The sequence below is a fragment of the Tenrec ecaudatus genome, chromosome 3 (assembly GCF_050624435.1).
Source record: "Tenrec ecaudatus isolate mTenEca1 chromosome 3, mTenEca1.hap1, whole genome shotgun sequence".
Lineage (NCBI taxonomy): Eukaryota > Metazoa > Chordata > Mammalia > Afrosoricida > Tenrecidae > Tenrec > Tenrec ecaudatus.
The window spans coordinates 67,378,221-67,398,922 of record NC_134532.1 but is presented as its reverse complement, the minus strand read 5'-3'; the positions used below and the strand labels follow the sequence as shown (position 1 = coordinate 67,398,922).

At 43.3% G+C, this 20,702-nt stretch overlaps 1 protein-coding gene across 2 annotated transcripts in view; it reads left to right on the top strand.

Moving 5' to 3' along the window:
- Positions 1-20,702, top strand: part of ARHGAP10 (Rho GTPase activating protein 10) — a 350,687-nt gene that overhangs the window by 114,817 nt on the left and 215,168 nt on the right. For both annotated transcript variants that reach the window (XM_075543716.1, XM_075543714.1), the window contains exon 4: positions 7,750-7,821. In XM_075543716.1, coding sequence (XP_075399831.1) covers positions 7,750-7,821 — 72 coding nt within the window. The remainder of the gene's footprint in view (positions 1-7,749; positions 7,822-20,702) is intronic.

The window sequence follows — 20,702 nt, the reverse complement described above, 5'->3', positions numbered from 1 at the left end:
CTACACCTCCAAAATGAAGAAACCCAAGCCCATGAGGTGTTTCATTGTGCATAGTCTGCCTCTGCAGGTACTCCTCTCTTCCTCTCACCTCCTCTGCCTACTCCTTTTCCTCCTCCTGTCTTTCCTTACTTTCTCTCTGCCTCCTCCCACCCCCTTCTTTCCTGTTAGCACACAAGAATTTGCCCATTCAACATTTTACAGTTCTACAGCTTCTTATAGCAATTACAATAATTGGCCCTGCAACCATACTCTTAATCAGTGCAATATGTCTCTCACCCATAGTTCTCCCTCCCCATTCCTTCCTGTCACTGATGCCCACTAATAACCTTTACTCTAAATACATTTGTCTTTCCTCTTTCCTGTCTTTTGTATAATATTTGTCCATTGTGATCGACTTAGTTCACTCAGCTTGTCTTCCAGCTGTATCCATATTGTAGCATGTGCCAACCTTTCATTTCTCCCACTGATTGAGTGGTCTTCCATTGTGTGTATGTACTACATATTGCTTATCCATTCATCTACTGATACACATATAAATGGTTTCTGCCTTTGTATTAGGGAAATTTGTTGTGCAAGTTATCTTTTTAAAAAATCATTTTATTAGGGGCTCATACAACTCTTACCACAATCCGTACACACATCAATTGTGTAAAGCATATTGGTACATTCATTGCCCTCATCATTCTCAAAACATTTGCTTGCCACTTAAGCCCCTGGCATCAGCTTCTCATTTCCCCTCCCTCCCTGTTCTCCCCTCCCTCATGAACCCTTGATAATTTATAAATTATCATTTTGTCATATCTTGCCCTGTCCCAGGTCTCCCTTCACCCACTTTTCTGTTGTCCGTCCCCCTGGGAGGAGGTTATATGTAGATTCTTGTAATTAGTTACCCCTTTCCAACCTACTCTCCCTCTACCCTCCCAGTATTGCCACTTATACCGCTGGTCCTGAAGGGATCATCTGCCCTAGATTTCCTGTGTTTCCAGTTCCTATCTGTACTAGTGTACATCCTCTGATCTAGCCGGATTTGTGAGGTAGAATTGGAATCATGATAGTGGCGGGGAGGAAGCATTTAGGAACTAGAGGAAAGTTGTGTGTTTCATTGTTGCTACACTGCACCCTGATTCATTCATCTCCTCCCTGCCACCCTTTCGTAAGGGGATGTCCAATTGCCTACAGATGGGCTTTGGGTCTCCACGCTGCACTTCCCCTCTTTCACAATGATATGATTTTTTTTGTTTTGATGATGTCTGATACCTGATCCCTTCGACACCTTGTGATCACACAGGCTAGCGTGCTTCTTCCATGTGGGCTTTGTTGCTTCTGAGCTAGATGGCTGCTTGTTTACGTTCAAGTCTTTAAGACCCCAGGTGCTATATTTTTTCATAGCCAGGCCCCATCAGCTTTCTTCACCACATTTGCTTATGCACCCTTTTGTCTTCAGCGATGGTATTGGGGAGGTGAGCAAACAATGTTATGATTTTTTGTTCTTTGATGCCTGATAACTGATCCCTTTGGTACCTCGTGATCACGCAGGCTAGTGTGCTTCTTCTATGTGAGCTTTGTTGTTTCTGAGCTAGATGGCCACTTGTTTACCTTCAAGCTTTAAAGACCACAGACGGAATCTCTTTTGATAGCCGGCCACCATTAGCTTTCTTCACCACATTTGCTTATCCACCTGCTTTGTCTTCAGCGATTATGTCAGGAACATGAGCATCATGGAATGCCAATTTAATAGAACAAAGTATTCTTGCATTGAGGGAGTACTTGAATGGAGGCCCAGTGTCCATCTGCTACCTTAATACTAAACCTATACATATATGCACATAGATCTATTTCCATATCCTCACATATAAATATATTGACATATGTACATGCCTTTATTTAGACCTGTATAAATGCCCTTTCCCTCCTAGTTCTTTCCTCTATTTCCTTTTACTTTCTTCCTGTCCGGCTATCATGTTCAGCCTTCATTTGGGTTTCAGTAATTCCTCTTGGTTACCTTACTCTTGGTCATGCCCTACTAGGCCTCCTACACCATCCTCACTACCAATTTGGATCACTTGTTCCCTTGTTCCTGGGTTTGTTAACACCACTGCCTTTCCCCCTACCTGTCCCTCTCTCATGTCCCCCCATAACTGTTGGTCCTGTTGTTTTCTCCTCCAGATTGTTCATGTAGCATATCTTATTTAGAAAGACCTACGGAGATAATAACAGGCACAAAAATAACACAGAGCAAAACCAAGCAACAAAAGAACAATACCAAGAAGCCAATGACAAAAAACAAAACAAAACACAACAACAAGAAGTAGAGTTTGTAGTTAGTTCAAGGACTATTTCTTGGTCTTTAGGAGTGTTTTCCAGTTGAGCCTTTTGGGGTACCATGCCCTGGCCCCAAAGTCTTACTTTTGGTATTCCCTGGGGACTTCTTTGCTCTGCTCCCCTTGCTGTTCTACTCCACGCCCTTAGTGTTTTGCCTCGCTGTGGTGGGATCAGATCGGGCGCAATTCCCACACTGTGTCTCCAGTTCTGAAATAATTGTAGGGTTCCTATGTGAAGTTGTTTGATCCTGGGTTTTTCTTGGTTACACATATATCTACAACATATACTGGACAAGTTTAATAAGTGTATACATTTTTAAATCATTTTATTGGAGGGCTCTTAAAATCATATAACAATCTGTAATTTAATGGTAGTAAGCACACTTGTACGTATGTTGCCATTAACATTTTCAAAACAATTTCCTTCTACTTGAGCCCTTGGTATCAGTTCATCATTTTTCTCCTCCCTCTCCTGCCCTCCTACCCTTACGAAACCTTGATCAATTATATATTATTATTTCTGTGTGTGTCTTACACTGTTTGGTGAAGGGAGTCAATGGACAGCGTTGGATAGTTTTCATTACTGGTTTTAGTCCTCACTTATTACCCATATTTGTGTTTTTTTTCTTTCTTTTTGAGTCAGTTAATAGAGGTCAGGTGCGTCGATGGGTTTGTCCATTTCATCTCATTTAACAAGTCTGTTGGAATAGAGATTAGCTAATATTCAGCTAAGCCTTTTTTCTTTTCTCCTGTTAATCACTTTTGTTTCTATTTGGTCGCTTGCACTTTTGTTCTAGAAGCTTCTTAGGTAGTCTTTCTACTTTTAATTTTCCCCTCTTTGAGATCGTCTTGATCTCACTGCAGCCAGAGAAATTCTTACACAGTCTGAATATCATTGTGCCCATTCCTTGCCTTTGCACTCTTTAGTCGTGTTCTGCTGTACCCAAAGTGAAATATGCTGCCTTCTTCTCCAGGTCCGTAGGCTGTTCCATTCTTGTTTCTTTGGGCCAGTCATGCAGACCATTGGCATTTCCTGTAATACCCTCCACATTTCCCATCTTAATGCTTTGCTTGTGCCTGTTTCACACGGAGAAACCACTTGCTCTGCTTTCACAGTATTCATTCTATCTTGTCTCTCAGCTTCAGCCTGCGTGGTTCTTCTTTGATGATGTGCTGCCTGACTTTATTTCTCTTGATAGCTCCTCCAATAAATTCTTCACCTTGTAGCTACTGCTCTCATTTTTTGGAAGGAATTGCTCCAATTTTTAATTATGAGGGGCTTCCAAAAGTTTGTGGAAAAATGTCATGAAAATAATTACTTTTTTTCCCTCACGAACTTTCTGAATCCCTCCTTCCCTCCCTCCCTCATACTCCATACAAATACTAGCATGTCCTTGCACCTAGCATGTCATTCTTACCAGTCAGTTCCATGAGGACTGGGACTGTGCCTGTCCTGTGCAGGTCTTAGCACCTCACATGAGATGCTCAGCAAATCATTTGCGTTAAGGTGGCTACTTCCAATGGGAACATGTCGATTTGGTTCTTTTATTGCATGCTGCAAAAACTTGGATTCAAATCCTGTGATTTTTTTCAAGCCCTATTCAAATACACACTCTGTTGAACTTGAGAAGTTACTAACCCCTGTGTGATCTCAGCATATCTTCCTGGCCTGGCTTCTATCTGGAGTGTGCTAGTCTCCACAGACGATGTACTATGTGCCAATGTATTCAGAAACACTGGTGAGCTCCAGCCAGATGGGGACGCTTAGGATATGACTCATGTTCTAAAATAAGTGTGTGTGTGATTATTGTGTTGGAAGTCCTGGTTGGTGCTGTGGGTTTAATGCAATGCTCTGCTAAGCAGAAGGTCAGCAGTTCAACTCTACCAGCTACTGTGTGAGAGAAAGAAGAGACTGTTTACACCCATTAATATTACAGTGTCAGATATTTTCTGTAGGATGACTGAGTTGGAATCAACTCATTGCCAGTGCGCTTAACTTTATTTATGAGACGTTGGATCCCTCTTAAAAATGTCTGGCAAATAGCATCAGATCATTGCTATTCAATGGATTCTGACTCATGAGAACACTGTGTGTTGTAGAGAACGTCTTGATAGGGATTTGTTTTTTGTTTGTGTGTGGTTTTGGCTTTAATTTGAATGGAAACAGTTCACTGTGCCTTTCTCCCGTGGTGTTGCTGGGTTAGTTTAAATTATCCATCTATTTAAATGCAGAGTCAGGTACATATAGCAGTGCCTTTTTTTGGAGCTTGAGGCATTTCATATTGTTTTGGGCAGGCAGGATTCCGACCTCTACTGCTCTTTTCTTGGCTGTGCTCCTCGGTCTATGGGACTGGTTTGGCATTGTCAACGGCCATGCTGCCGGACACGTAGAGAGGCTAAGGTGAATCTATGTTGAAGAGGACCCCTTTCTACTGGCTAGTTACCCAGTTGACTCTTACTCCTGGTGCGCCAGTGTCTAACTGAAGGAAAGGCTGCCGGTCCCATTCAATGTTCATCATTGTCGGCATGTTCCAGTCCATTGTTTTGGTCATTGCGTCCCTCTGTCTCAGGCTGGACATTTACCATTCTTTCAATTTGTTGTACTGTGGTGGCTTATGGGTTGATACAATGTTGGAAGTTATGCTACCAGTTTATAACATTTTAAATTTTATTTCTTATGCTACCAGTTAAAAAGTATTTTTAATGTTGTATCACCAATTTTATTTTATTTTTAAATCATTTTATTGGGGGCTTATACAGCTCTTAGCACAATCCATACATAGATGCGTGTGTCAAGCACATTTGTACATATGTTACCATCATCATTTTCAAAACATTTTCTTTCTACTTGAGCCCTTGGTATCAGCTCCTCATTTTTTCCCTTCCCTCTCCCACTCTCCCTCCCTCATGAACCCTCGATAATTTATAAATCAGTATTCTTTTTACTTTAAAAATTGTTTTATTGGGGGCTCATACAGTTCTTATCATAATCCATATATACATCAATTGTGTTAAATACATTTGTATATTTGTTACCCTCATTATTCTCAAAATATTTGCTCTCCATGTAAGCCCCTGGCATCAGCTCATTACCCCCTCCCTCCCCCCACCCTCCCTCCCTAACAAACCCTTGATAATTTGTAAATCAGTATTATTTTTTCATGTCTCACACTGACCGATGTCTCCCTTCACCCACTTTTTTGTTGTCCATCCCCCTGGGAGGGGGGTTATATGTAGATCATTATGATCAGTTCCCACTTTCTCCCCCCACCTTCCCCTTCCCCTCCTGGAGTTTAAAAAGTTTTTATTTTAAAATCCATCATCTTCATCCATGGTGTACAAGTTTCAACAGAGCTCTTTGACTGAGACAGACTAGGAAGAAAGGCCAGGTGATCTACTTCTAAAAATTCTCACTGCCATCGAGTCATTTCCAACTAATAGTGATCTTATAGGACAGGGCAGAAGTGCCTCTGTGAGCTTCTCAGACTCAAACTGTATGGGAGCAAAAAGCCTCACTTTTGTCCCATGTAATGACTAGTGGTTTCGAACTGTTGATCTTACAGCCTAACATGTCATGCATAACACCACCAAGGCTCCCTTCTTAAAATTAGCCAATGAGAAAACCCCCCGTGGATCACACACTATTGTCCCTGGCTGGTCAAGCTCATACCCAAACTCATAGGCATCGAGTCCGTTCTGACTTATGCCGATCTTACAGTGCAGGGCTGGTCGGTCCCATTAGGTTTCTGAGATTATAAATCTGTGGGAGTAGAAAGCCCCAGCTTTCTCCCAAGTAGTGGCTGGTGGTTTCGAGCTGCCAATTGCTCAGTTAACAATCCAATGCGTAACCCACTATGCCACCCTGGCTGATGTTAGCTCTTAATTCTTTCCTTGGAATCATTGTTGCTCCAGTTATTTGTCATGGAAGTAAGAACTGTGATCAGGAGTGGGTGGGAGCAGGTAAGCCCTGAACAGGCCCGGGGAAGGGAGTTCAAATTGGGGCCACCTTGAGTGTGGGCGTGGTCACTTACCATATACACTCAAGTATAAGCCGACCAGGATATCAGCCTGGGTACCTAACTTTACCACAAAAACTGCATTAAAAATGTGCTGGAAAACTTGGTTTATACACGAGTACATTTGGTATTTGAGATGTTCTCTTTTATTTTGAATGGTCTTTTTTGTAGAACCTGTACATAGATTACTATTAAGGAGTCTTTGGGTATCTTAAGAATCCTTTCCTATTTTTAGCCTCTCATTTTATTCTTTTCTATAATTTATATTTTAGAGTTTTGGGAGTTTTGTTTAATTTGTAAGAAGAGGGCCCTTGTGGTTAATGGCCGGAGCAGAACCTTGGTGCCTGGTGACCCAGTGCCCAGGGGGATGGGATACGGTGATCCCTCAGGCTCATTGGCTGAGTTTTAAACAGCAGCTCTCCAGGCTTTGCCCCTAAGTTGGTCTTAATCTGGAGGGTAGCGCTCCACTGAACCTTGCCCAGCATCAGACTCACTGATGCCTCCTCTGCTAGCAACAGGGTGTGGCCACACTGAGGTGCACTGGCCAGGAGCAGGTGTCCGCTGTAGGGAGGTCGTACTTGAACAACCCAACACACCACCACCCCCCCTTTACCTCCCAGCCACCACTGCCCTCCATCCTTGTACAATGTCTGAGGTTTTTCTTTCTCTTTGTGGGAGTTATGTCTGGTCTCCTGGAAAGAGAGCCTAAGGTTACACTACCAACAAGCATAATGTCTTAAATACATTCTCCTAGACCCATATTCTCTTTTATTGACATCGTTATCTTTGTTTCTTGTCAGTGTCAGAGTGGGTGTGGGTGTGGATGGAGCTAGCATGCCTGTGTGTCATGAGTCGGGTCCATCTTTCCCTTAAGTGATCTTTGCCAGAGACCCTAAGTGTTCAGTCTCTCTTTGTCAGGGACCTCCAGTGAGCCTCCTCTGTGACCTCGCCTTACATCTTTAGGAGAGGCTGTTCTGAAGCCAAGGACAGCGTGGTTGTATGTGAGCCTGTGGCCATGGAGTCTGATGAACCATAAAGGAATGCAATTGAGTTTGAAGCTCCTGAGAAGGGGGAGGAAGTAAAAGTCTGTCCCGCAGGAGGGATCTGTTCCGGGGCACGTGGACCGCTGTGCTGTTTGCAGACAGCCGCTCTGCCTACACCGCTGACATGTTGTGCTACATGCTTCATGGGCGAGTTACGGCAGTTTGTCCCCGAAAACAATCTATGGAGTTGCAGCGCTTCGATAAGCTTAGAAGTGACTTAAGTGTCGCGTTGGCAGGATGAGATAACACAATTGACTGTGTGGTTCATTTTATTTCCGGGTGGGGTGGCAGAGGGAAATGAAATAAGGAATTTTTTCCTGTATGGTAACCTAACACTGTTCTGTTTTTATTATCACCCTTGTTTTCTAGGCCTTAAGTGTAACCGAAACCCTGATTAAACCCTTGGAAAAATTCAGAAAGGAGCAACTGGGCGCTGTAAAGGTTTGTGTCTAATTTGAGTTCACGTGTGAACTGGAAACGTGCATGTCTCTGCTGCTTCGGCGTACACGGGACACATTCGACAGCTTCCAAGGAGGCGTTGATGGGGACCAGCTGTTGGTTTATGCTTTCACTGTGGCCCCCCCCCATTTTCAGGGGGATATGCAATTGAAAACAAACAAAAACCACCTGCACAGGGTGATCAGGCCTCTCTAGTAATTTTCCTTGGCTACCAACTTTCCACCCAGAGTTCTGAAAACAGACCCTTCACGGAGCTCCACGTTTGTTTACGCAGGACAGAGGGGCATTACTGTGGTAGGAAGCAGCATCCCCAGGGTCACAGTGGTTTGGGAGAAAAGACTGGACTTTCTACTCCCATAAACAGTTACAGTTCTGGAAACCCACAAGGGCTCCCCATGAGTCAGCATTGGCATGATGCAGGGAGTTTGGTTTGGCACAATGGTTAAAGCACTGGGCTACTAACCAGAAAGTCAGTGGTTTCAGCCCCACTGGGTGCTCTGCAGGAGAAAGCGCTGACAGTCTTGCTTCCATAAAGAGTTAGAGCCTTGACAACCCTGTGGGGCTGCTCTGCTGGAATTGACTCAAGCACAGTGAGATTTTGCTTGCTTTTGAGATAATGGTAGGAAGTGTAGTTGAATTACTGATGACCAATATACCTTGCTTTTATGAGAGAAAAAAGTAGCATCACGTTCCCATTCACAATTTAAAAGGATACTTTTGGGACTAGGATGAGAATCTCTGGTGACTAGCAAGTACTTTTCTTCCATTGAACAAAACTTGGTCAGGCATCTGTTATGTGACTGTATTGTCCTAGGTGCCTGGGGTTCGAAGATGTGTGAGGCATGGACCACATTCCAGGATCTGGGCTGGCCAGGGTTTTGGGGAACAGGGCAGTGACTTTACCTCTTGGGATATATTTAGGGAGCTCCAGCGTTTGCCATCTGAGCTCTGAACTCATCCCAAAGGAATAATTTCCACTACTGCTCTCTCCTGATTTGGGTGTGTGTGTGTTTGTAGGAGAAGATGTAACATTTGTGTGCTGGCCGTTTTTGGCTCTGGCAAGATGAGTAGAATAAAAACAGCACTTTCCTTAGGAGAGAGAAGAGCATCCATTTTAGGGGAGGAAACAGTTTGTCCACTCCCCCCGCCCTACACCCCCTCCTTGTCCCTCCATGGGGCTAGAGGTGGGAGGTCTCTTCTTTATCTTCCTAAATAATTAAAATACCATTATGGCCCCCAATGCAGGTGGGCTCAATGAGCCCAGATTTTGGGTTGCCATTTACAGAATGAACACCCTTTTAAAAAGTTAAACAGAGATGATGAGACCAGTAGAGACCCCTCCTGTCCCCACAGTCGTGTGTACTGCAATGGTTAGCTGAGCTAGGAAATTAGAAGGGTCTCCCCAGGGTCTGCAGCAGGAGCTTGGGGCTAGCTCCACTTCCATCCTCTGACTTTTTCTCGTTGAGATGCTGTAAAGCTCGGACGTCTTGGTTCTTTCAAAATTATATCGACAGGGACTGAATCTAACTAAGCAGCCTTCATTTCTTATTTTTCTTATTTCAGCTGCTGACTAATCCTGTTAGGTTTCTGGGGTGGTATACCTCAGCTTTTGCTTTGCAACGCTGAAAGAATTCACAGGGCAGAATCACTTTGTAATCGAAGTGACCTTTATGAGGCAAAGGGAAGTTTCAGGTATTCACAGGAAATCCCAAAAGAGTGTGCCTTGAGAGAAAGCTCTGGCCCCAGGCCTGGGCAGCGCTTGCATCCCGCCCTCTGCCCTCCGCCCTCCGCCCTCCGCCCTGCAAGAGCACACTCAAACTAGAGAGGAGCCAGAGAGGAGTGAAAGAGGCTTGGCCACCTGTGGCAGGCGCTCATCAACTCTGGCTGGGGAGTGTTGGCGGTATTGGCCGACCTCATTGGCTGAGTGTAAGTGCACCTGGGTGAGTGGCTGGGCCTAGTCTGCGCACCCAGGTGGACCTCCCACCTGGGCCTAAGGGACTTTTGTGTGAGCATGCTCAGTTTGGATCTTTCCATAGATGTCTAATGGATGCCTGATTCCTCTGGAGCCCCTTTGTGGTGGTCCTATGCAGGCATCTGGGGAGACACCCCTCCACCCCCCTCCACCCCATGCCCCCTATTCTGGCTCCCTAACCACTGGACTGGATCAAAGTGGCATTACAGAGATAACGATGCTTCTTTTTATCATCCATGCTGCTGGATTGCATCAGTTCTTACCTTGGCTGGTTTGCTGACGCTTTTTCGATCCCCTGATACTGGACTTGTTCAGAGTACAAGTGTCCGTCACAAAGTATTGTTGCAAAATCAGAGAAACCTTTATTAAGCAGAACTTTCGAAATGTGGAGACATGATTCCTGCAGTTATCTTCATGGAGGTGTGCACCTTGTAAAGGCGGACTCCTCCAGGTATCTTCATGAAAGTGTATACCCTTTTAAAAAGGTGGATTCCCATCTCCCTAGCCTTCCCCGGAGAATTCCGCATGCATTTACGCAACAGCCTCCTCGATGATGCACTCCGTTCTTGCTCATTCTCAATATTCTTTGAGATTGGGGAACAAGGAAGGCAGGAAGGGCAACATCTGGTTTGCATGGTGGGTGGGATAGGATTTCTCACAGAAATCTTCGTGGGACAGTCCTTGCTGCCCTTGAAGAACAAACAGGTTTCTTGTCTGATGGAAAACAGTTCCTTAGCACAACTGTCTTGGTATTTTGCTATCCAGGACATTATCCATATCCTTTCTTTTTAAAAATAATTTTATTGGGGTCTTATACAACTCTTATCACAATCCTTCCATTCCATCCATTGTGTCAAGCACATTTGTACATTTGTTACCATCATCATTCTCAAAACATTTACTTTCTACTTGAGCCGTTGGTGTCAGCTTCTCATCCCCCCCCCTTCCTTCCTCTCTCACCCTCCCTCTCTCATGAACCCTTGATCATTTATAAATTATTATTATTTAGTTTTCCATTTCCTTAAGGCTTTTTCATAACAAGCCTCTATGATTGCTGTGTGCCCTTAGAGAAAATCTAACAAGATTAACTCCTTGGAATCCCTGAAAACAAGCTGTCATAACCTTCTGAGTTGACATCTCTGTGGTGAGTGTCACTGGTCCAGCAGGTCCACTAGGAAAGCACTGTTTGGAGCGGACTTCTTTTTGAAGGCACCTAATGAGACCAATGCAGGTGTATTACTGAGAGAATGTCTGCCGTTTGTGCACCCAGGTATGTTTTCTTTGAGAATGAGCTTCTACATCTGTGAACTGGGATCCACGTTAATAGCAATACTTTTTGACTTACTAAAATGTTAGTTGCCAGAAAAAGACAGTGCTGCTAAAAAGAGAAGTTATTTGGGATGGTTTGGCTCATGTCTTAAGCTGTCAAATTCTTAGCTTGCAAATTTCTTCTTCCCTGGTTGTTGTGGCCCCAGTTTATGCGTCCTCCACTCTTGTTTGGTGCAGGATGTGTTGGCTGTCCCAGTTAGCGATACTGCCTGTGAAGGCCCCTGTCCTTGGAGTCCTGCTGAGAAACCTTTCCATCAAATGATGTAGACCACAGTCAAGAGCAGTGGGGACAGTGCTTCCCTGTGCTATATGGAGATCTCTGCGCATCCCGGCCTCTTCCTTTAGATGGTTAAGCCTCTGAGGAAAGGTGATGCTTGATTTCTTTGTTGTCTGCCAGCCTTATGCAGAAGACACTAATCACTAACTTTATTTTATCAACAGTTCTGGAAGAGCCAGGTTATTGTTCGTTGCTATTGAGTCAATTCTGACCCCATGTGAAACCAAGCCTACTGTTCTAGGGTTAATTCTTACACTGAGCCTCTCGGACAGAGGAGAATCACAGTGTATGGTTTCCTGTAAGTGGTTCAAGGAGCAGGCAGCTTCATCTTTGTATGGTGGGCTGGCTGGTGGCTGTGAGCCACCTGCCTTGTGGCTAGCATCCCAATCCTTTCTCCGGTGCACCAGCAGCGCGCCTGGATCCCCATCCAGCAGCTTGACATTTGGCTATTTGCTCCTTTGCTCCATCTGAGCCTCCCTAAGCATCTAATCATATTTTAGTGAGTATAAAGTCTTGTTCTAATGGTTAGTCAGCCTTTGGCATACTCAAAGATGATTTTGTACCCTGAGATTGCAAAGCTTTTTAAAAAGCACGTGACATTCTTCATGTAGAGTTTCCAATCTGGTAATATCACCCTCTGCCCGCACCTGAAGATCTTTCGGTTTTGCTTATTCATGATTTCCAGAATTCTAATAACATACTTAACTGTAGTTTTACCATCATTGAAACTGCTAGTGGGGGGAGAGGGGCTGTTGATCGGATTTCTACCACATCCCCCAGGGTAGCTTACAATTCTTTCTCTATTTGGACGTGTCCTCCTTTGTTGGGTGTGTTGGATTCAGGTTTGTGACCATGTCCGTGGATGGGCTGTTTGTTTGTTAACTCGTTTGCCAGGTTCTCGCCTCGGTTTGGGGCGCTCCTTTCCTCATTGCGGGATGAGGCTGACCTGGAGCCATGCCACTGTACCTAGCCCGCAGAGTCACCTGCAGGGCCCGCCGCAGTGCCCACCTCTTTGGACGTTCTTCCACGTGGCCTCAGGGGCTTGCCTCACATTCCCCGGTGTTCACAAAGCATTTTAGAAAGACAAACCGGTCTTATTGGCACTTCATATATCATGCAATTCAGTAGTTCAGTCATATCAAGAAGAGTGATACAGATCATTACCACAATCAATTTTAGAATATTTTCTTCTTCTTTGTCTCTGTTATTAGTTTAGTTATCACTGTTTCTCACTTGTTGCAAAAATATACACAACAAAACATTCTCCAATCCAACAACATCTACATGTATTATTCAGTGCCATTGATTATGCTCTTTAATTGTGTAACCATTATTAATAGCCTTTTCCAAATGATTCCACCATTAACATAAACTCAATGCCCCCCAGGCAAAAACTCTTCCCCCTTCACCCATGGTAACCATGGGCCAACTTTGATTTTCTTTCTTTCTTTCTTTCTTTCTTTCTTTCTTTCTTTCTTTCTTTCTTTCTTTCTTTCTTTCGTTTTATTGATACAGTGTTCAAATATCAAACACTTCTATAGTTAAGTCGCAAAGCACTTTTTTGGATGGCCATTGCTCATTATATATTAATCTAATTGCATGATTTTTCATTTTAATATTAACACATTCATGAGCATGGCGTGATAATGAGAGGCCCTGGGCTCCAGCTGTGAAGTAGACATTGGCTGACCATCATAATTTAGGGGTACAGGGGGATACCGTCAAAAAAGCAATAAACAATTATGGTGACAGGTGTTATCCTTTGCGTATTCCCTGCCATGTCAGCCTTGGGCGCATGAAAGGGCCTGATTCTTTCAAATTTGAAGCTCCTTTCTACCTTCTAACGATCTCTGTACTGTGGGGCAAGTTACTTAGGGCCTGTACGCCTCAGTTTCTGAGTCTGTAAAATGGGTCTCATGAGACTTGCCTCAGAAGGCTATTGTTAGGATTAAGTGGATTTACCTGTGTACATTGAGTGTCTGACGTAGAACTCCACACACACAACGGTGCCTTGGAAAAGATCATAGACAGTTGGTATAGAAATTACAATGGATTTTTTCTATGAACTTTTTGAAGCCTCCCCCGTACAAGTGTCATTAGTTTATGCCATTCGTGGTTTGCTCCGTGTGAGCATCCAAATAAGAAGTGCTCGTGTTTGCCGTCCATTCTCTGTACACATGCTGGAGGACAATGCCAAAGCACTGGGCTTCTGCCCCTGCCAGCCAGGTAGTGCTCATGTGGCTCTGGAGCGACTGCAGACCCAGGGGTGGCACCGTCTCAGCACTGGTGCTGCTGCGGCCCTAGGCTTTCTCCAATGCCCTCTAACAGGCATCTCCCGGGGCACTTCCAGAGGTGGCGTCAAATGCGCAACTCTGTGGGCAATAAAGCAGAAGCGTGAGGAGCCTAATTTGTGGGAGGTTGGATGTGGATAAGGCACATGACGTGTCAGGTAGGACTAGATAGCCTTTGACAGCCCTCTCCCATTGGACAGGGGAGGGAGTGCTTCATAGAAGACATGCTTGAGCTAGGCTAGATCACAACAAAAGGCCCTTGCTGGCCCTGTGGGATAAACATTGTCCTGCTAGCTGCAAACTCAGCAGTTCTAACCCACCAGCCATTGTATGGGCGAAAGCTGAGGCTCTGCTCCCATAGTGGTTTACAGTGTAAACCATGGGAGTGCTACATTAGTCCTGGTGAGTCAGAATTGACTCAATGGCCGTGTTTGTTTGTCTTTCTGTATGCAGGGTACTCCAGTTCCTTATTTAAGGACCATGTAATCCTTAAAACAGTATTGAAACTCTTCTCTACAGCTGCCCTGGTGGTTGTCAGATTGCTGCTTAGTCACAGTTCCGACTCATGATGAATTCATGTGGGAAGACTTTCTAGGGCTTTTCAGGTAGTGCCGTTTTGCAAACTGAACACCAGCCCTTTCTTCTGAGGTGCCTCTGAGTGGGTTTGAAACACCAACTATTTCGCTAATAGTTAAACTCTTCATCCTCCTTCAAAAATAACCAAAACCTTTTAGCCCACAAGCACCACATTTTCCCAAGACAGGAAATTTATGAGGTTCTGTAGATTCTTTTTATGATCTCTATCCATTTTTCTATGGAAGGACCAGTATGCTATTTGCAAAAATAAATAAATAAACTAAAATGAACTGTATGTATTCAGAATGTGTACCTCTTTTGTGATTTTTAAGTTATAATCTCCCCCAGTGCTTTAAAAAAATCTGTCTTATTGTGTTTTTTTATATTTAGATGTTCTTGTGGCCTCTCCCACACTTATGTTTTCTACTTTGAAATTTCTTTCCTACTTTAAGGTCTGAGGGAAAAAACCTCTTTTTTCATGGTTTCGTTTTTCACTTGTGACTCTCTCAGTTCACCTGTATTTATTTGTTTATTTTGAATGAGGAGGGGTTCTCTTTTTATTTCCAAGTAGTTAACCAAGTTTACCAGCACCACTGGCTGAGTAACTTTTTTCTCATTGATTTGGAATGATATATTCATATACTCCTTGATAGTATTCAACTGATCTTACCTGTATTACGGCTTATTAATTCTACCATTTATACACTGTATCATCTGACGTATTAAGAAATAGCTACACCTTACTGTTTTTTTAATGTATGCTTAAAAAAATTTTAAAGACTGACTGCTTGTGAGTCATAGTTAAAATGTTAGTATAAATTTTGGTTTAGCATACATATGCTTTAACATATATGCATGTACACACACACACACACACATCACCAGTGCACTGATTCCCTAGAGGTCAGAGTAGGATGATTCCTTTGAGTTTCTGAGACTGTCAACCTTCATAGAAGCAGACAGCCTTCATCTGGGTTTGAACTGCTGGCAGGGTGCTTAGCAGCCCAATACTTAATCCACTATGCCACCAGGACTCTCGTTATATATGAACACGGGAGCTTCAAAAAGTTTGTGGGACAATTCCATTATCTTTTAATTCCGCTTCCTATGAACCTTTTGAAGCCCTCTCATACATATTTTGTATGTGTGTGTGCACATGATGGTAAGTCATAAGTATTGCTCTACAATAAAGGAAACCTTTTTAAGCAAAGACATCAAAATGCGATGCTCTTGTTCTCCAACATACCCTCCATCTAGTTCATACATTCTGAAGGTGGTGTCTTCATCTCTCTAACCATTTTAGAGACCATTTCAAAAGCAGATTTAATGCATTGACCAATAATGACTGTGGTAGTTGGGGATTATGTCAACGACCGACCCTGAGAGCTGCTGGTACCCTGCTGTGCCCCTGCCAACTTTGGATCCACAGGACTCTGCACGCACCAGCCTGTGATCTTCCTGCATCTGACTTTATCATTCTGCATCACCAGCTGAAGAGGGACTTAAGGATTAGCATCTGATTTGTGGATTTGAGTTAGACTGGGTTGGACTACCAAATTGACAGCAGATTATGTAACTACCACAATGATATTAAGAGCATATAAAACCCACCTGCACAAAAAAAAAACCCTGAATTTTTTCTATCTATTTTTTTTAACAAAATAACCTTATCACATTCAAAGTACTCTCCGTTGCACGTAATACATTTGTCAAATGTGTGATTCCATTCTTGGAAACATTTTTAAAACCCATCTGTTTGGATGACTGATCGTACCGCCCTTGTATTTTTCTTCACCTCTTCTACATTGTCAAATGGGAGAGAGGATTGAGTTGTCAAGGATTTAACGTCATTTGGATTCACAATCAGCACCCATGGAAACAGCAGTCAAAAAATCAAAAGTTGGTTTTCCCCACATTCATGTGTTTCTGGATTGCAGAGTTTTTCTTTGCAGTGGTGTGGCCAGCAGGACAGGCATTTACAAAGTTTCTTTCCCTCTTTGTCGGAGTGTTGTTGAAAAGGAGTGCCGCTGAAACTGTTACCAAAAGAGGCATTATGCTCCCAGAAAAATCTCCCGGAAGAGTCCTACAAGCAAAAGTCCTAACTGCTGGGTCCAGCTCGAGTGGAAAGGGGGAAATACTCAGCCAGTGAGCGAGACAGTGGGAGAGAGGCTCTTCTCCCTGAATCTGGAGGCCCTGGAGTAGCTCCAGAGCAGCGGTTCTGTGGGTCACGGTCCGTTTGGGGGTCAAAGGACGCTTTCACAGGAGTCTCCTAAGACCATTGGCAAACATAAATATTTCACAATATACAATTACATACGGTTTTTTGTTATTAATCACTATGCTTTAATTATGTTCAATTTGTAATAATGAAAATACATCCTGTATATAGGATATTTACATTATGATTCTTAACAGTAGCAAACTTACAGTTATGAAGTAGCAATGAAAATAATATTATGGTTGGGGGTCAGCACAACATGAGGAATTGCATGAAAGGGTCGCAGCATGAGGAAGTTTGAGAACCACTGCTCTAGATAGATGCTAAGGATGATTTCTTATGTAGAGATGGCGCATTCCTGGGAAGTAAGTACGTTAGACCAAGACACTGTTTCCCCATGGCATCTTGCCAAGCTGCCCATTCCTGCTGCAAGGTTCTGAGCGCTTCCATCCTGTAAATAATCTCCATCTCTCTTAGAATAAAATAATGATTCTCAGTGTCTCTCAAACTTGCTTTCATTGTCTTAAAACATTTCCAAATAAAGATATGTAAACAAACAAAATTCGCAAGATGTATTTGGCAGACACGCCACACAGGAGTTCTTTAAAGAGCAAAGCTGTCATGATGCGACGTAAGGTGCACTGTGGCGATCTTCAGTCACCTCATCAGGCAGTGAAGACCAGTGAAGAAGTGTTGCTTTTGAATTTGCGTTCGGTCAAGAATATGGCAAGTTCCAGGGACTGTCAGGAGAACAAACAAATCTGTCTGGAGGAAGCGCAGTCAGAGCGAGCCTTAGAGGCAACGCAGGCCAGACTTGTACGCAGGCTCTTGGGGCGTGCTGTCAGGAGAGGTTCACTCATTGCCGCTGAGTCAATGCTGACTCACGGTGAACCTAGAAGTCGGGGAGAACGGCCCTTGTGACTTCGGAGCTGACTGGTGGTTTCAAACTGCTGACCTTGTGGTTAGCAGCTCAATGTGTAATCATGAGGGCAGTGCCACTGAGTTGGCGATAACAGCACCCACCCCCACTACCACTCCCACCCCTTTCCCCAAAGAATTCTGAGCTCTCTGATATATATATGTGCTAAAACAGCGGCGTCCTCAGCAAACCCCGATCGTTTTCTTTTTACATGCTCTTGGTTTTCGGAATAAGAAGTCTGAAGGGACAAGATCGGGCCATCTCATGGATAGGGTAACGACGTCTCTCTATGACCACTCTAAAAACAAACGGATGCGTTCTTCTAATGGGGTGGGTAGGGGGACAGGCTACTTTTCTGATTCTTCTTGTACATTCTGTTTTCATAAATTTCACCCCCATAATGCCCCCCCCAATTATCCTGTGTCCATGGAGCAAAATCTATAAAGATTACCCTTTTAGACTCTCAAAAACGAGTCACCATAATATTCTGAGTTGATTCTGCCTTGACTTTGACAAGCGCAGCCGAGCCCCTCAGAGACCACTCTGTTGAATGGACTTTTTATCATGGGTGCTGGGAAGGCACCCTAATGAGGCTGAAACACATGTGCCCCCGAGAGCGCCATCTGCACCCTTCCCGTGCTGGCAGAGACATACTTAAACATGTTTGGTTTGGATGAACCCAGGCGTTTATGAACTGGAACCCCAGTAAGAGTATGTTTTTCCTTACCCATGTGTGTGTGTTTAAAATTGGTTGCTACCATTTAAAAATCACTTGATTTCTCAGTGCTGGCTGAAAGATGAGAAGACATGGCCCTACAGGGCCTACATTCCCACATGACAGAAAGCTGCTGGGCCGTTTTAACGGCCTTTGCTGCAGAGTGCACACGGAGTATTTGGCTTCCTCTTACCGCCCTTTACTGTGTCTTTCTCCCAGTGGGCTTTCTTCGCTTGTATTACAGCCCACATGCCCTTAGGTTTGTAATGGGTGCGTCATAAGTATTTTCACTTGGTATTTAACAATTCTTTTTTGTATTTAACTTAATTCTTGATGGAACCTTTTGGCTCATGTTGTTTAATGAATGCTATATATTTTTCTATAATGCAATGTAGAAAAAATAAAGCTCCTTTATCAAATGCCATTTGGACGCAATCCCAGTTAAATACTGTATTATTTCAGAACAGGAAATCGTATAGCCACCAGAAGCAGGACATTAGTCTGTAATGGTATTAAAAACAAATGCAGGAAGAATTCTCTGTCTTAATATTAAACACAAAAGACGGGAGCATTTGGGTAATCTCAAACCCTGTATGAACGAGTGAGTATCTTTCTACTTTAAGTGGTGGGTGGTTTTTTTTCCTTGACTACATTCTTTCTTCGCAGCGCCTTGATATCACTATTTTCTTACATTCCCAGCGTTGGCCACATGTTAGTTTACATACCTTCCTACTGCTGAGGACGCTGTTTTGACTGCTGATTCCAGCAACACTGTTGCTTCCTTTGTCCCGCCCTTTGATCCGGATGAAACCACATAAATGAGTTAACATGTTTTCCATAAACCTAGTGAGTACTAAGGTAGCCCTGCTGGCCCAGAGCTTACTTGTTGGGCTGCTTAACCACAAGGCCAGAAGTTCAAAACCACCAGCTGCTCCATGGAAGAAAGATGAGGCTTTTACTCCTGGCAAGTCTAGGACCTATAAGTTGGCATCGAATTGATAGCACTGAGTTCGTTTGTTTTTGGTTTGGCAAGTACTAGTTTTAAAGAAAGTGAATATATATATAGTCAATATGTATTTGTGTTTTATAGATAACACTTATAAACATACTTATATGTTATATCTAATATTTATTTTACATATATTATATATTTACTATATTTTACTTTTAAGCCTCTTGTTGATAGATACCAAACCATGGCACCTTTTCCTCTTTTCTCTCAGACATGAGAACCCTCATGTTTAGATACACAGTATTAAGTAGCCAGGACTAGAATCTGGTTGTTTTGAAGCAAAGCCAATGCCAATTTCTAGTGGCAACATTTTCAAATGGTCTTAGTGTTTTTGAGGTAACGGGCACATGTTTAGTTTAGCTGACTTTATGTCCGTCATTCTAATAGTTGGTAAAGAACACAATAATGCAAAACAAAAAATATGATAACCATAAACATGACTATGTTAGCCTTGTAAAAGTATGCAGAACTTACAAATCCATCGTAAAGAGAAGCTGGGTCTCGTTCTCTAGGTTTGCTGTAGAAAATGGGAAACGGGGAAGGCAGTGCTTGTTGTCAGGAAGAGTTGGAGGGTAGAGAGACGGGGAAGTTGGTGGAATTATTTTGACAGTGGGAGGAATCTAGCCAGGTCTCACTGGTGTGAGGGAGTGTTTATACTGAATCTACTAAGTTAGCAAGCAGTGTCGGGGGAGATAGTTTATCTTCTTGCTTTCTCAAAAAGCTTTTATACTGGAAGGCATGTGAAATGCTAATTCTAGAAAGTACCTGAGAAATGTTAGTAATCTTCACCAACGAGGCAGTACAAATATGTCAGTCTTATTTTAGTTCGCCTGTGGACACATTTTCCAAATAGGAGGATAAGTCCTGGTGAGGTGGAGAGAGTAGATATTCTTTCTGGTGAGAGGATCTTACTGCCCTCTTCTTATGTGACCACTCCAAAACCAAACTCACTCCCCTCGCGTTCAGGCTGACTCAGAGCGACCCTAATGGACAGGGTAGAACTGCCCCTCTGGGATTCCCAGCCTGGAACTGATCACGGAGAAGAAAGCCTGTCTTTCTCCCGGGAGTCACTGGTGGTTTTGAACCATTGACCTTGCACTTAGCAGCCCTATGTGTAACCACTCTGCTATCAGGGTTCCTATGTGACCAAGAAGGCAAGGCCAGATCTTCCCAAGATGTTTTTCCCAGCTGTGATGTTGAGGACGATGATCTTTATCTAGAACAGAACTTTTTATTCAGTTTTAAATGAATTCCATTCTTGTGCCAGAATCTGCAGTGAGTTTGCTTTCTTAGGCTTAATGTGCTACTTAGTATGTTTTGCTTTTTGGTATGTGAGGGATAAGTGACATAGCATTAATTCTTATCGCTGATATGAATGAAGAGTTGAAAAATACTATAGGCTTGGGAAAGAAAAAGTCCATTAAAGGAAACAAAGGGAAAGAAAAGTGACCCTATAATCATATGCTGTCTTGATGATTAATAAGCACTGGCCAGGGTGCAAATATGTTTTTCAGATAACTTCATCACCTCAGTGGTACTTTGTTTTATTTTCAG